Raw genomic sequence first — 17346 nt, 5'->3', positions numbered from 1 at the left:
ATTATTAAAGTTATTATCAAAGCCTGCCACTTATATTAAAGCTTTAATTAGATGACATAAATATGTGTATATACATAAATAAATCTAAATATAAATTATACATAATGTACTACAATTTTATTCAAACTTTAATATAACTATACGACTTCAGTAATTACTTTACTAATGATTAATAAAATATAATCTGCCACTCAATTTGCTCTACCACCCTAATATTAATGTTTAATGTATATTTATTGAAACACTACTGATAAAATAAATAATCATATTTAAGAAGACCCCTCATAGTATGATTATTACTTGATTGCTTGGTTAAATATGTAAAATGTAGCCAGATAATATATATATATATATATATATATATATATATATATATATATATATATATATATATATATATATATAGTACTCTTACTGTTATAGGTGGCTACATTTTACATATTTACTCAAGAAATACCCATGTTATTAAGGGTTTTCTATATATATTTAGTTTTAGTATCATTTTTTGGTCACTCACCTACTGTCTCTCTCAAGTCTTCATGCAGAGGAGGAGCTGCTGCATCTGCACATGCGTACCAGCTCCATTTCGGCCATTTTAGGTATTCCAGCAGCCGCGGTGCTGCTAAGAAAAGAGTGGACGCATGCGTCAGCTGTCAGATGGCCGCGGTTGCTGTCAGTTGCTGTCAGACAGTAACTGACAGCTGGTTAGCTACAGCAGAGGTAATGTGGGCGGAGGGCCCTCCCCCCACCCACGGAGAGAGGGATGTCTGATGCGGTTGCTGTCAGCAACTGACAGCAGATGAAGTCATACTGGCGGCGGGGGGCCCTCAGAGAGAGGGGGGCCCGGGGCACGTGCTCCCTGTGCCCCCCCCCCCCCCCCCTTAATCCAGCTATGGGGTCATGAAAATCTTAGTCACTATACTGGACCTAGTAATAACAAATAATGTAGACGTAATATCAAATATTCAAGTAAGGGAACACTTGGGAATTAGTGATCATAATATGGCCTCATTTGAAATTAGTTTCCAGAAGCAACGGTATTAGGGATCAACTAGGAATTTAAACTTTAGAAAGGCAAATTTTAATATGCTAAAGAAATCTATAAAGTGCATAGACTGGGAAAAAGTTTTTGAAGGAAAATATACGGAAGAAAAGTGGGCTGTCTTCAAAATGTTGTTGGAAACATACACATAGAAGTTTATTCATATGTGAAATAAATGTAAAAGAATAAAGTCTAAACCAATGTGACTAAATAAAAAGGTAAGGGGAGAAATGCAAAGGAAGAAGCGTGCATTTAAATTGTTTTAGGTCTGAAGGGTCTGAGCAGTACTTCTGTAGGGACAAGGAGTGTAATAAAACATGCAAAAAAGAAATTAGATTGGCTAAATTAAAAAATGAAAACAAGTTGCAAAAGAAAGTAAGACAAACCCCAAAAAGTTTCTTTAAGTATATTAATGGCAAAAGGGTTAAAAAAAGATAATATAGGACCCCTAAGAAGTGAGATGTGTGAATTGATAAATGATACTAAGGAAAAAGCAGAGGTATTAAATACTTTCTTTTCTTCAGTATTTACTAGAGATGAACAAATGGTAGGAATAATACATAAAAATGGAAATGAAACCGTACCATTAATTAATACTTGGTTGACAGAGGAAGAAGTTCAAAGGCTACTGAAAAATATTAAGATTAATAAACCTCCAGGTCCAGATGGCATACACTGAAGGGTTCTTAGGGAGCTAAACTCAGAAATAGCTAGACCGCTATTCTTAATTTTCATAGATTCAATCTCATCAGACTCAGTACCAAGGGATTGGAAAATAGCAGATGTAGTGCCGTTGTTTAAAAAGGGGATGAGATCACAACCAGTGAATTATAGACCTCTAAGCCTGACATCAATAGTGGGGAAACTACTGGAAGGTATATTAAGGGATAGTATTCAGGATTACTTGGTGCACAATAAGATTATTAGTGGGAATCAGCATGGATTTGTGAGGAATAGATCATGTCAAACTAATCTAATTTACGAGGAAGTTAGTGGGAACTTAGACCAGGGCAGGCAGTAGATGTGCTCTACTTAGATTTTGCAAAGGCCTTTGATACAGTGCCACACAAGGGTTGGTTTACAAAATAATACTTTTTCTTTCATTATTGAATCTGAATACTTTTTCTTTCATTATTGGAGCTATCAAAAAAAATGTTTGGATTGATCCTAGTTGAAATCCATAAGGATCTGCTATTTCTTTCTACCCCTGCTTATGACTCTATTCAGTTACTCCACACAACATTGAAGTTACTAGAAACACCTTTGCTCTGTGACTTGTTTGCAATTATTACAATCTATCCCATACTGCAGTTGAATATATATATTTTTACAAGTTGGACATTTATATATATATATATATATATATATATATATACACATATATATACACACACACACACACACACACACACACACACTCCCTGAATTGATGTTTTTAATTGTTCTGGCCAGAACATGTGTATAGCACATTATTGAATAAAACTATTATCTTTGATATTTACACATTGACATGCACCCAGGTACCTAATATACCTAATATACTTTTGTATTTATTATCATCTCCTTCCTCGGAGGGTGGGGACTCCCCCCGAATTTTAGGTCCGTTTGTGGCAGCATCCACACATACCAGGAGGCGCGGCCTCACTCATCTTTTTTATTCTCATTACAAAATAAGGGAACTGGGTCTAGGAAACAACATTTGTACTTGGATCGAAAACTGGTTAGAGAATAGGGAACAGAGAGTTGTGATAAATGGAACATTTTCTAATTGGTCAAAATTTTTAAGTGGAGTACCTCAAGGTTCCGTGCTGGGGCCACTCATTTTTAATATATTTATTAATGACCTTGGTGATGGTTTAGAGAGTAAAGTTTCTATTTTTCCAGATGGCGCTAAACTCTGTAAGGTAATAAAATCAGAGCAAGATGTAGCTTCTCTACAGAGGGACTTAAATAAACTGGAGGATTGGGCGGCCAAATTGATTATGAGATTTAACAACGATAAATGTAAGGTTATGCATTTAGGGATCAAAAACAAAAACACAATATATAAATTGAATGGAATTAATTTAGGAGAACCTATAATAGAAAAGGATTTGGGAGTGCTCGTAGACAGTAGACTTAGCAATAGTGCTCAATGTCAAGCAGCAGCTGCAAGGGCAAACAAAGTATTGGCATGCATAAAAAGGGGTATAGATGCAAGGGGAGACAGTGTAAATTTGCCACTGTATAAATCGTTGGTAAGAGCTCATCTTAAATATGCAGTACAGTTCTGGGCACCACTCTATAAAAAAGATAATCTGGATCTAGAAATGGTTCAGAGAAGGATGACAAAATTGATAAAGGGTATGGAGTCATTAAGTTATGAGGAAAGGTTAGCCAGTTTAGGCATGTTTACTTTAGAAAAAAGGCGTCTAAGAGGAAATATTATTACTATGTACAAAAACATTAAGGGTCAATACATAGAACTTTCATGGGAACTTTTTACCCCGAGGACTATACACAGGACATGCGGTCAACCCTAAGATTAGAGGAGAGGAAATTTCACAACCAGCAAAGGAAGGGGTGGGTTCTTTACAGTAACGGCAGTCAAGATATGGAATTCACTGCCAGGGAACGTTGTGATGGCAGATTAAATAGATATGTTTAAGAAAGGGTTAAGCAAATTTTTTGAGGGAAAAGTGTATCCCGGAATACGACCGTTAATTAAAATGGAGGATAGTAGTGGATATAGGGTAAAAATAGGACTGCAATATTGGGTCTGGCGGGCTTTTCACAATTGAAACAGATTGCAGTTGCTTAATCTGGATCAATTTCAAATTTAGGTGAGGGATCACAGGAGATTCAAAATAGGTTGAACTTGATGGACTGGTGTCTTTTTTTTCAACCTCATCAACTATGTTATTATGTTACTATTCGCTTATCCTCGAGCACCCACCCAAGGATGACTTGTGTTCAGCCTTTACCATGGGTATAAGTCAAGATTAAAACCTTATTACCTTTTTCTTTCATGTTTTCTTTTTACCTTAGAGACATATTTGAAATGAATTTCGGCTTTCACCTCTCACTGTCACAATTTTGCCCCCGACCAAAGAATAAAACCCCCACCTTGTGCCCTAGGCTGCAGCCTAGTCAGCTTATCGGATAATCAGGCCCTGCTATTCACCTGGGATAGGTATTTTGTTATTAGCTGCTTTATTGTCATGTTAACTGTATACTAATGCCAGAATAAGCCTGTAGAAACTAACTATTCAGCATTTTGGTTATCAGAGATATAGACAAAAGAGTATTATGTTTATATGGAATTCCAATCACTTTTATTATGTGATTACGTTTTTTTACTTTTTGTTTTGCAGTAAACTCTGGATGTTTATTCTGGTACTGGTTTTGAATGGATTTTGTATTGGGTTGTCTGGCATACCAGTGTATCCAGAAATGCTCAGCTGTGCATAGTAAGTATTTTCTCTTCTATTCATCGTTTTTTAAAATATAATTTTAAAGGAAAATGAAATTCACCTCGATGGACACTATAAAATATCACCATACAAATAAAAAAAACATAAAATTAAAATCAAACTTATAAGTCCAGTGACAATATGAATTCATAAATGATCCAATGAATCTTCTGTATTGTTGCATTCGATTCAGAATCTCCCGAACAAGAGAAGTCAGATGTAAATGCTCAAGAGAATCCTACAGGGCCCCAAGGATGCTGGAAAGGCAGGGATCCAGTGTCTTTTTAGGGAAAAACAAACTGCCGCCGAGGCTTTTCAACCCTTAGGCTTTTTTCATCACTTTGAGCGTTTACATCTGAAGTCTCTGGTCCGAGAGATTCTGAATAGAAAGATAACATCATAAGGCCATATCCACGTTTATGTAATATTATGTACCATTCTCCTGCTGTTATTATCTGATCTGTAGATGTTTCTCCCCATTACCCCCTTTTTATGGATGCTGGACATAGTGAATGGTAGGGTTTATGGAGACAGAAACCCAGACGATCTGAAGGTTAAGGGGTCATGATAATTTATAATTTGAATAGCAATGGCCACAATCTTTCAATTATGTTAATTAGCTGTCTACAAGGATATAGGTTCTGTAGTCCTTTGTATGCAATAAGGCTTGATTATGAACCATGAAAAAGGCGGACCTGCACGGTTTCTTTATATGCGCAAATATGCTTTTCATCTTCCCAATGCATTTCAAGAAGGTGCACAAACTTCCCTGTCTTGGAACTGACCTGCAAAATCAATCTTTTTGTTTGTTTGTTTGTTTTTTGTATGCACATTTATATGAATTTGCTCTTTGTTTTCTGTAGTGTAGAGTGTATATTGTGATCACAGATAATATACCTATTAAGGGTCACTACTGTTGGAAATATGAGGGTACTCCTATTCCTATAGAAGCCAGGATGGGGGGAGAGTGAGGCTCTTTTAGAGCTGCCGCCGTCACTGGTCTCTTTGCTATTTTCTGTAGTGGTCGTGGACCAGATGATATGTGATGTCATTATGCACTCAAGGATTTGATGACATCACTCACCTCCACCTCATCACCTGATAGGGAGTAGAAGGAATACCCATTGGTTTTGTGCAGTGACCAGTGAGTAGTTCCTCTGACCCCCAAACCTCAGCTACTAAGGGCAAGTTTCACTCATCATCTAATGAGGTTAAGCTGCAGGGCAGGGAGTTGGTTTCTGGAACCTCTTACCATCCGTAAAGTTAAAGACCTTTTGTGGGGAGCAAAATGTTGTGTGTCCAGCATAAAGCAGGTAAGGCCTTCCAAGATGTTCCATTTTTACCACCACAGCTTAAATTTTAAATGTCCCTGCTGCAAAATAAAATCTTGCTTTTTCGATGAACTGCAAAACTAGGTGCACAGATCCAGAGAAGTAGGGTAATACAGTGGGCCATCCTATTGGAAAGTGCAAACTTCACATTAGTATCCCTGTGTAAGAGGCCATCTTGGCCTGCAAATCCATGCACTTACCCTTATATCCACCAGCATGTACACAAAGTAGATGCTTAATATCACAAAATAGCATTGGCACTGCAGATTTGTAATTTTTCACTGTTGTAAATGACCCTTACTGTCTCCCAGAGAGACCTTAACCAAAGGTAAAAAATAACATGACATTAGCAGGTCATAGAATTGATACAGTAAACCTACAGTGCTTACATAAATTGATAATATAAATAAAATTTCTAAACATTCAAAAAGTTACAAATTCTATGGGGGGAATTCAATTCTCAGTGGTAACTTTTTTAACACTGTGGTAAGTGATTTTAACGTGGTTTTCACTCACTCTGGAGCGCGTCAACTTTAGCGCTTATTCAAATCTATTTTTAACGCACCGCTTTGAGGACAAGTTGATGGTCAATTGAAAGTATAGGGAGGGAGAAGCATTGAAAGCTATTCAATTCTTTTTTAACGCGGCGCGGTAAACTGTCAAATCGCCAGTTTTATCTCGCACCTCTCATGGCTGTGCAAAAAATTTAAAACATAAGAAAACTATTGTAATCATGTAATAATGTAAAAAAAAAAAGAAAAATTATGTTTCTCAGTAATGCATAACATGGAAAAGGTCTATTTCAAGTATCAGTAACTTGTTTTACATCCCTTATAATGCTAATAATGAATATTTTGTTGTTAAGTATACAACGTTTATGTATATACAACACACTTAATACTGTTGTTTTTTGCCCTTTTATGAAATGTTTTGACCAAAGTGTATCAGGAATGTGTGGATCTATTACATGACATTTTTATGTAAACTGTAATTTACAGTAAGATCATCTTATAACATCGATATGATTTGCTTCCAGTGAGAATGGCTTTGAAGATGGACTTAGTACTTTAGGCCTCATATCTGGATTGTTCAGTGCAGTGTGGTCTACAGGGTATGTCTTGCAATATCAACAATATTGTTTGTAATACTAGTTTTGATTGTTAATTTTACTTTTGATCTATGTGAAAATGATTTACCATACATCTTAACAATTTAGCTTGCCAATACAACTGTACATCTGCTTATGTTCCACCCACCTACAATAATCTACACAACCACAGTATTTAATGTTTATAATAAAGTTAGGTGTCAGACAGGCCCTATTGGGTAATACTCAAGGTATATGTATATCATACTTGACAACTCCCGGAAACTTTCTTCCGGGAGTTGGGGGCGTGACTGCAGGGCGGGAGGGGGGGGGCGGGGCAAGGCCAATCGCGTCATTCTGGCCCCCCCCTCCCCCGCGAAACCATGCTGTACGTCGTGGGGGGCGGGGCCAAAATGATACGATAGGCCTCGCCCCGCCCCCTCCCGCCTTCCAAAATGGCGTGATTCTCGGTGAAATCTTGGTTATGGGAGAAATGCCAGCTCCCCCGGGAGCCAGGGAGACTGACCCGAATTTCGGGAGTCTCCCGGACTTTCTGGGAGAGTTGACAAGTATGATGTATATAAAGATAAGCGAGCTTAAGAGAGTTAATAATAATAATAAAATGCAAATAAAAAGACAATTGGACAATATTTTCTGGGACTCAATTGATTAAAAATGTTGGACTGAATTTAATTTGTAATATAAGGAAATTAATTTCTAAATGAAGCCCACATTGCACCCAATTACTGTTAGAACGCTGGTTAAATACGGTGTAGTATTGTAAACTTCCCTGTGTGGCTCGTCCCTTTCACCTGCATTTTCTGGTCAGTTAGGCTGACAGGATCCAGTGATTCATATTTCCCACCTGGAGTCTCTCCTTCTAAAGGGTACCAGGAGCATATCTATATAAAATGTCTCCTGTCTTGTCAGTGAAACTGCATAGACTCGTTTGAGTTATGTAGTTCCTACTATTTCTATTTTGTTTTGCTTTGATATAAAGAAATATAATAAAATAAAGTGATGATTCTAGAAAGCTCTGATTAATTAAGCACAAAATAAGGTTAACTGATGATATTTTAACAATCACAAATATATATGGAAAAGTTCTAGGAATTTATTAGAAGTTAGCAGATTTCAGATACATGGGTATATTTATATTTTCTAAAAACATACTGGTAGGTTAATTGGCTGCTCTCAAGTTGAACCTAGTCTCTCTCTCTCTGTCTATCTGTGTGTGTATGCTAGGGAATTTAGACTGTAAGCTCCAATGGGGCAGGGATTGATGTGAGTGAGTTCTCTGTACAGCGCTGCTGAATTTGTGGCGCTATATAAATAGTTGATGATGATATTTACTAAGTTGCGGGTTTGAAAAAGTGGAGATGTTGCCTATAGCAACCAGACTCTTGTTGTCATTTTGTAGAATGTACTAAATAAATGATAACTAGAATCTGATTGGTTGCTATAGGCAACACCTCCACTTTTCAAACCCACAGTTTAGTAAATATACCCCAAAGTGTTGTTTTACATATGTACTATAGGTTGCCCTTTTGAGTCTCAGATCTGCCTTACTGCAAATGATTGTCCCTTGTTATCATCTACTAAAAATGTCCAGTTGTAACAGTGAGAGGGTATGCAGTACTAAATCCATTACACTGCTTTGTGGCATCATGCATTGATTGTCCTGTGATTCTGCCTGTTTTTGCAGAAGTGATTACAATTACTAGAGAGCAATTGATCAATTAAGGGATACGTAAATTTCAGCCTAATACGTGGGGGTAACATTGCTGGACACTTTGTTTCGCAATTTCAATTTAAAATACAGGAGATCTGCAAAACTGCATCTGTTTGTCAGTACAGATTTGAAAATGAGATTTAATTCAGTACAGATTTAAAAATGAGATTTAATTTAGTCGCATAAGATATTCTGATTTTTACACCAGTTTAGAGGTGGAAGTAATATCAATTGGATCACTGCTCTCTGTGGACCAAATGATATGTTCAGTCTAGGCATATTTTAAGAAGCATGTTAATAGGTACAGAGAAATTAAGTAAAAGATTGTGATCCCTGAAATGCCCCCTTGCTGTTTTGAATGATATTATACAGCAAGGGAGAACAGTAGAAGGGGTGTGTACAAAATTGATAACAAGGTGGTTTTTTTTACTTTTGCAGACATTTGTATTTCATTTGCATAACAGATGTCTGCAAAAAGATTTTTTTTCTGCTATGGAAATTGACCTTTTTGTATATTAAATAACTGTTGATAAAATGCACATTTATGATTATTGACATGTTTATTAATTGATCATTTTTACTGTTCAACCAAATGTATTTCATATATTTGTAGATCATTTGTGGGCCCAACACTTGGTGGATTTCTTAATGAAAAGTTTCATTTTCAATGGGCAGCTGCCATTCAAGGACTTTTACCCCTAGTGGCGGTGGGTTTTATAGAAGGCTATATTATACTAAATATATAACTGGAAATTATTTGTTAATTTTTACTAACTTTTTGTTCTTCCATTGTTAGGGTGTGTTGAGTTTAATATTTTATATGCTGGAATCACATAAAAGTAAAAAAAGGTAAGAGCATTTACAATGTGTCAAATACATTTTCATTTTCAATATTTGCAGGGATAACATCAAAATGACAATATAAGTACTCCAAGACAATTCAAATAAATAATACATGATCAGACAGTATGGCACTATACATTTAACCCGGGTGCACCATACTTGAGGGGCTGATTAGGGTCACTGTCATTGTAGGGATAGATGCAGTACACAGGTTATCAGCAAAATGAAAAAGAAATGTCCAGCAAATTATTTTGACTAACACAGAAAACTGGATTATGAGAAGCTAACCACTGGTGTCCTCATTATGCATCACAAAGATGGGTGCCCTTTATCCAGGATGGTGGGGGGTTCATAATTTGGAACTCTTATTTGAAGGCAAGACACAATATCCTTCATTTTTTACAAATTAGAGTTAGACTTTTCTTCAGATTGGGCAAGAGGACCAATCTTAATGCATGGGCAAAGATTAGTTTAATTTTTACGATATGCTTAGATACAGCTCCTTTCCCTCAAAACATAGATGCGGAATTATCATTTGTTTCTGGCAAATGATAAAGACTATGATCCTTTATGTTAGATCTGCTCTACTCTTAACATTAAATGTCTGCATTTAAAGTGTTCCTATCGCAACACATTAACAGCAGATGTATAAACATTTTTATTATTTATTTATATTTTGTTTGCTCACCTTTACAAATATGTATTGTCATGTTTGCTTATCTTTGATACATTATATTACTGTGTAAATATCAAATGTTTATGAGAATGTGGCCATTAAAGCCACATTATGACCAAGTAGTGCCACAGAAAGCAGATAATGGTAAAACTAGACTTGAGCAAATTGATCTGTCTAAAGTTGAAATTCTTATTTTAAGAATAACAAGAAAAACTTACTTAAATTCCACTGCTTAGAATTGTGCCAGATTCTAATAATAGTCAGTGGTTAAAAATCCCCTTTGTAGATTTAAGCCAAGGAATATCAAGCAAACCAAAAGTATATATAACATAATGCAATATTCACCATTGGATAGCCCTAAACTTATAAATAAGCATGTGTCACGGTAACAATGAGGAATTTATCACCATAATTGCAAGAAGGATCCCAATGACTGTCAGCTAGTTCAGCATAAGGGTAGTTGAGTTCAACAGTCAGGATGCCAAGGGTTAATCAAGGAGCACGTTCAAAAATAAGCAATAGTCCAGTACACAGGAAAGCAATAGGCAGGATTCCAAGAGGAGAATCCAGGATTTTATAGTGCATGAGGAAGGATGCAGCTTCATCCCCCCAAGCTCTCAAAGAGGTCTGGAACAGTGTGCGTGTGCCAGTAGAAGGAAGCGATCTGAGGGACTGAAGAAACTCCCTTTCTTCTGGGCATGCCGCACCTTCACCACCAGGGCGAGCCTTTAGGTGGCACTTGCCTGCTGGTATGGCTAGGAAACTAAAATGGAAGATTGCTCAACTGTAACAGTACTCCCTCTTCAATGGTCGTCTTCCAGACAACCCAGAGTAGGTGCAGTGTTGGAGATAAATGTTTGTATAAGCCTGAGAGCACAAACGTTCCTCAAGGTTATAGAATTTCCACGTAATTAGAAACTAACCGTTGGTTTGGCAGTTACCTATATCCTTAGCTGTTCCAGCATCCAGTTCCCCCCTGCTCCTGACTCCTGTTGTGATTCTCTGATTTTGACTTCAGCTCGGCTTCTGACTAACCATTGGATTCTGATTATGTCTGCATACCTGTTTGGCTTTTGACCTTTGACTTCCCTGACATCTCTTCGGATTCTGCTCTGGTACTACGTTCCTGTTTTGCTATTGACCTCAACCTGTCTGACTATGCTATCTTTGTCTATTTGGTTTGCAAATGAGTGTCTTTGAGAACCACGACCTGCACATCCCACGCAGCATAGCCCATTCCTCCTTGCGGGGGTCCCTGGTGAACACTGGGGACATGATAAACTCCACACCTTTTAGTTCAGTTACACCAACTACTGGCAAACAGCTACCATCCTCATCCTACCTCTGGTAAATGTGATAGTATACTCTGGCCATGGATCGTCAAGGCAAACCTACTGCCCACAAGCTTCTCCTCCACCTGGCTCAACGCGTTTACCAGCAAGAGAACAACCAAGTATAATTGTTACAGTGCCTTCAGTGGGTATTTTCTCATTTAGAGTCACTCCAGGGAACCCTGGCATCCCCCCAGACAGCTTCAGTTACCCCACCCTCATCCCCCCGAAATCCACAGATTTCTACTTCCTTTATCGAAAACTTTCAGAAGGTTTTTGACGATCCAGGATGTGGATCCTCAGCTGGTTCCTGTCTACTGATCTTACACCAAGGGTCTCTCACCATGGGTCAGTATGTGGTCCAATTTTGAATCCAGGCTTCCAAGCTCAAATGGAATAATGAAGCTTTGCTGGCCACCTTTTTGCAAGGTCTGACGAACTGCATAAAATATGAATTAGTCTTACAAGAGTTGCCTTCAAATTTGGATGACCTCATTTCTCTTTGTATCAAGTTGATTTTCACTTCCGGGGACTTACACAAGAGAGCTAACTGTTCCGAAGCATTACCCCCGCTTGGTACCTTGCTACCAGAACCCAACTGTGGCACATAAGGAACCAATGCAGATTGGCCGCTCCCGACTCAAGCAGGAGGTGTGAGCAGCCAATCAATAATCTCGGTCCGAATCCCCACAGTATAGACAATCTCTTATCCACCTGTCCCAAGAAACTGGGAAACGCCCCATCCTAGGAGGTCCCAGGTAGGCTGACCTAGGATTTTCAGTGTCCACTCCCTTTTCTCGGAAAAAAAACGGACTTCATTTTGCCAGTCACTCTTCATTCCACATGTTGGTCCACTGAGATCACAGCCTTCGTCAATTCTAGGTCTGCCGGGAACTGTATCTCTGTTACTCTAGCAACCAAACTCGAGCTGCATGTGCAATCTTTGACGCAATCGTTTTCATTAACTGCCATTGATGGCAATCAAGTCATCAATGGTTCCATCACAGGCATTTCTGGTCCAGTATGGCTGCTGGTAGGGGTCCTCCACTCTAAGTGGATCTGGGTTCCTGATTTTACCATAGATCATCAACCCCATCATTCTGGGGCTACCTTTGTTGAGGACCCATTCCACCCTGGTGGACTGGCACCTTGCACAAGTGACATCCTGGGGACATCACTGCAGCAAGCAATGTCTATCCTTGGTATGTCCGTTTGAGCACCGGGTATCCTGTCATACACTCTCGCCTAAGCCTGTTCTCCCCCTGCCTTACGCCTCTTCAAGTCATGTTCAGGAAATCTGCCTCTGAGAGGTTACCACCTCATCATCCATGGGACTGCCCTATCAACCTCATCCCGGGTAAGACCATCCCTAGAGGAAGAACATACACATTGTCTCTGCCTAAATCTCAAACCATTTTGGAATATATCATTAGACCATTCAATGAGGCTTCATTTATGAATCTTCTTTGATCCCTGGTGCAGGGCTCTTTTTTGTGAAAAAGATGGACCGTTCCTTGAGACCCTGCATTGATTACCAACAACTGAATACTATTACAGTCAATAACCACTACCCCCTACCCCTCATCTCTGAACTGTTCGATCTGATATAAGGGGCAAAAATATTCTCCAAACTCGACCTTAGTGGAGCCTACAATCTCTTCTACATCTGTCAGGGTGACGAGTGGAAAACTGCCTTTAACACCTGAAATGGGCATTTTGAGTACCTGGTCATGCCCTTCGGTTTGTGTAATGCCCCAGCTGTTTTTCAAGGCTTCGGCAATGAGATCTTTTGAGATTTACTCTAACACTTCGAAATATTATATCTCTATGATATTTTAATCTTTTCCCGGGATCTTCGTTCCCTTGTCCTTGTAGGATGGATACCAGAAGCAAATATGAGGTTGAACATATTCCGAACTTTCGAACCCTTCAAAGAAAGCCCCAATACTTGGTCCACTGGAGAGGTTACGGACCAAAGAGAGATCCTGAGTTGATGAGAACGAATTTCATACACCTCATCTTCTGGCCAGGTTTAAGAAAATATTCCAGGATTCCCTTCTAATGAGAAGCCGAGTACTGTCACGTGCCGTCCCTGCACCTTTCCAGCTGCTCAGGGACAGACGCCTTCTCCTTTCGGCCGGGAGTATCCCGTCGCCTAACAATGGAGTGACTGGGAGGGAGAGGGAAGTAGGTTGGTCACATGACAAAGTAGGCCAGGACCTATGGCGCTGATAGTGGTAAGGGTTACTATGTGCACAAGGAACACATAGGTCAGCTGGGGGATGCGGCAAGGCATCAGGAGGATGCATTGTGGTAGATAAAGGGGAAAGGGTAGAATGAGCTTTTCTCTGGGGACCTGAGGCAGTAGACTGGAAGTGAAGGTGGTTATGGGTAATGGGTGAAGCAATCAAACAGTAGGGCAGGGATGTGGAAAAAAAAGGAAAGTGACATGGAGGACAGGGAAGGGGGTATGTGTCCGCAAAAAGTGGAAAGGGGTGCTGGGGAGTAATTGGGTACATACAATATTACATTGCAACAATTCAACTGAACTGGCATAGAATAAAACACAGTAACAATATGTTAGATTAAACAGTGCAATGCAGTGTGGTGCTCTCATGTGACACCACAGGGCTGGTACCAAAAGACTAGGGAGAGGATATAAGATGTATATATTTTTTAATATGTCTTGAAAAATGTCATTAATGAAGTATTGAAAAGTGGCTAGGACATTGGCAATTGCAAAGATATTTGGCATTTGTAATTATACAGATATTCGTAATGACCAGAGTGATTACGAAAAGCCTTCTTCCGTTGTCTCAGGGACAAATTCAAACTCAGTTGTAAACACCTATTAGTTTCAATTAGTAAAGACCCGGCCGGAATAAGGTCTTTCAAACAATTCCAGGAATAAGAGGTAATGGATAACAATTCAGAATGGTAATGGCATTTACTGTCCTATTGTCAACACATGAACATAGGCCTCCATCCCTTTTCCCCACAAAGAAAATGGGTGCACAAGCTGGTAAGGTACTTTGTAGAATTAAACCACATATAAGATGTTCCTTAATATACTTTTTCATGGTAGCAAGTTCAGGTTCAAACAGAAAGTAAATATGCCAAAATGGAATGAAGGCTCCTGGTAATAGATCTTTAGGACAATAGTAAAGACAATGAGGGGGTATGGTCTTAGCCTCCATCTTATCAAATAGATCAGCATAATCTTGGCATGATTTCGTGATGTTGAGAAGATGAAAGAGAACAGGGGATTTGACAGTGGTATAGCCCTGAGTGGCTAAACACTGGAGTTTGCAATATCTTCAAGTAGACACTAATCACTTAGTAAGCTAATTAACACTATAGTTGTGTTTAGCAAACTAAGGAATTCCTAAAACAACAAGGAACTTAGGAGAGTGGACAACATTCATAGTTAGAATTTCATGATTTCATGGCATGTCTTCTGAGATAAAGTTACTGTCTCCATATTTACAGGGCATGAGGCAATTGGTGAACCATTAAATGGTCTTCAAAGGAATAACAGTAGACATGTTTGTGATGGGAATTTGATATTGCATGAGCAGGCCTCCATTTATAAAGTTGCCCATGGATCTGGAATCGATTAATACAGCAGAAATAAGTGTCTGGGACCGGCACAGTAATGACAAATATTAAGTCCCTTCTCTGCACATTCTCTTAAGTAGACAATGGACCTCTTAAACCCCAAATTTAAATGGAGAAGATGACGGAGTCACCGGGAACTGGGACATTGTCATCTGCACCTTTCCTTGAGATTCTCTTTGAGGCATGCATCAATGTTTATGCACCTAGCCTTGAATTCTTCGAATCCTTGGAGAGGATATATATGGGCTAACTTCATCATCATCATCAGCGCTGTACAGACAACTCATTCACATCAGTCCCTGCCCCATTGGAGCTTACAGTCTAAATTCCCTAACATACACACACAGACAGAGAGAGAGACTAGTCAATTTTGATAGCAACCAATTAACCTACTAGTATGTTTTTAGAGTGTGGGAGGAAACCGGAGCACCTGGAGGAAACCCACACAAACACAGGGAGAACATACAAACTCCACACAGATAAGACCATGTTTGGGAATTGAACTCATGACCCTAGTGCTGTGAGGCAGAAGTGCTAACCACTTATCCACCGTGCTGCTAACTTGTCCTTAATTGAGACTTTGGCAGTGCTGGTGACATTTGGCTGCCATATTCAAGTCTATTTCCCCCATCCACTAGTGGAATTCACTGATATAATCCAACACTAAGTGTTAACCCTGGTGAATATTCAATAACGTTGTGGCCCTTTGTGGATCATCAAAAGCCTTACTGAAGGCTTGAAGAAAGTGGTGCATACCGCCTCCAACGGTGACAGCATATAATCAGTTTCATATTCATTCTAACTGCTCGTTTAAAAAGAAAAATGTTTCTTGTGGCTCCTTCTATAAAACAGTTTCACTGATACTCGTATACATTAGTCTACACTGCTCCGTGTTTATAATGCACAAATCTTTTAGTTTACAGTTTCTACACTACGCTGCACACACATTTAAAACGGTTTTCATAATAAAACCACAATATACTTAAAAAAGCAATGAACTACAACTCTCTTATATGCAAATTTAACAAATGCAAAAACCTTCAAACCACTCAGTGAACAGGACACAGTTGTGATGATGGTGAACAAGTATGTAATGGCAGTAAAGAACAAAATGCTGGAGCTTTATATTTCAGGTTTTTTTTCACATTCTTCTGGGATGAGTAGAAAATGCAAACTGTTATTGTACACTGGGTGTTTTTATTGGCTCTTCATAATCGCATAAGATTAATTAGTCTAGTTCACATTTCCTGTTTTTTCATTAGCAGTTAAAGTCTGACGAATTGACATACCTTATATGGGAAGATATAATAAAAAAAAGTAAATCATTTGTTTCTGTGATACTTACAAATAAATAAATAATCATAACGTGGGTTATTTTTGTTAATGAGCTTTCATATACGATTCAGTGACATGCAAATGATCAGTGTATTTTACATCTTGAAGCAAACAATCCATCAATTGCATTAGCATTTTAGATTAAGGAATACTAATATATGAAAAAGCGTAATAAATATTATCACTGAAATTACTTTCTCTCAACAGGTCTAGCTTGATGACCACTAAAAATACCGTTCAAGAAACGGAGCCTTTGCTGCAAGAAGAATGATTAAACCTATTATAACCTCAATTTTTGTTGGTTCATATTATTATTATTTTTTTTTGTCCAAATGACATTTCTGTATATGTGTATAGCGGGTCTTTGTACTGGTCTATTAACTTGGAGAGTAGATAAGGAAGTAAAGAACCTGTTGAATCAGAGTTTAATTTGTGTAACTCATAGTTAACAAAGGCTGAACTACATTATATTACATAATCAGCCAGAGAATAGGCAGCAGTGGGGTATATCTAGATAGAGAGGGTTACCACATGAATTTCATAACCAGTGATGTGACATTCTCTTTAGCCAGGTCCTTCCCATTGCTACCAAGTATCTTGGCTGATTTCATATAGTGAATGGATACATCTAGCCAAATCCCATTGTTTAAGGCTGGGTACACACTACAGGGTTTTCAGCCAACTATAAGGCCAATTACACAATAAACGACCATTCTGCCCTCTATCGCATTAGTGTGCATGCTCCTATGATGAACGATTATCGTTCCAAAGCACATCATATCGTTTACTTTTTAAACCGGACTAAAAATCTTGTTCAATGATGGAACAATGTCGTTCCAATTCTGCAGTGTGTATACACTCAGGACCGGCAGTGTCCATAGATCTCTAAGGAGTGTGCA

The 17346-nt window shown here is 38.5% G+C and overlaps 1 protein-coding gene across 1 annotated transcript in view; it reads left to right on the top strand.

Annotated features, from left to right (window-relative positions):
* Positions 1 to 16739, top strand: part of LOC142123465 (MFS-type transporter SLC18B1-like) — a 24403-nt gene extending 7664 nt beyond the window's left edge. Inside the window, exons 2-6 of the mRNA XM_075194217.1 lie at positions 4396 to 4491; positions 6862 to 6936; positions 9258 to 9351; positions 9441 to 9493; positions 16655 to 16739. Coding sequence (XP_075050318.1) covers positions 4396 to 4491; positions 6862 to 6936; positions 9258 to 9351; positions 9441 to 9493; positions 16655 to 16718 — 382 coding nt within the window. The 3' untranslated portion in view covers positions 16719 to 16739. The remainder of the gene's footprint in view (positions 1 to 4395; positions 4492 to 6861; positions 6937 to 9257; positions 9352 to 9440; positions 9494 to 16654) is intronic.
* The last annotated feature ends 607 nt before the right edge of the window (positions 16740 to 17346 follow it).

The sequence above is a fragment of the Mixophyes fleayi genome, unplaced genomic scaffold (assembly GCF_038048845.1).
Source record: "Mixophyes fleayi isolate aMixFle1 unplaced genomic scaffold, aMixFle1.hap1 Scaffold_2313, whole genome shotgun sequence".
NCBI classification, from domain to species: domain Eukaryota; kingdom Metazoa; phylum Chordata; class Amphibia; order Anura; family Limnodynastidae; genus Mixophyes; species Mixophyes fleayi.
Note: the sequence above shows the minus strand (reverse complement) of the source record. Positions and strands in the feature narration are given on the sequence as shown.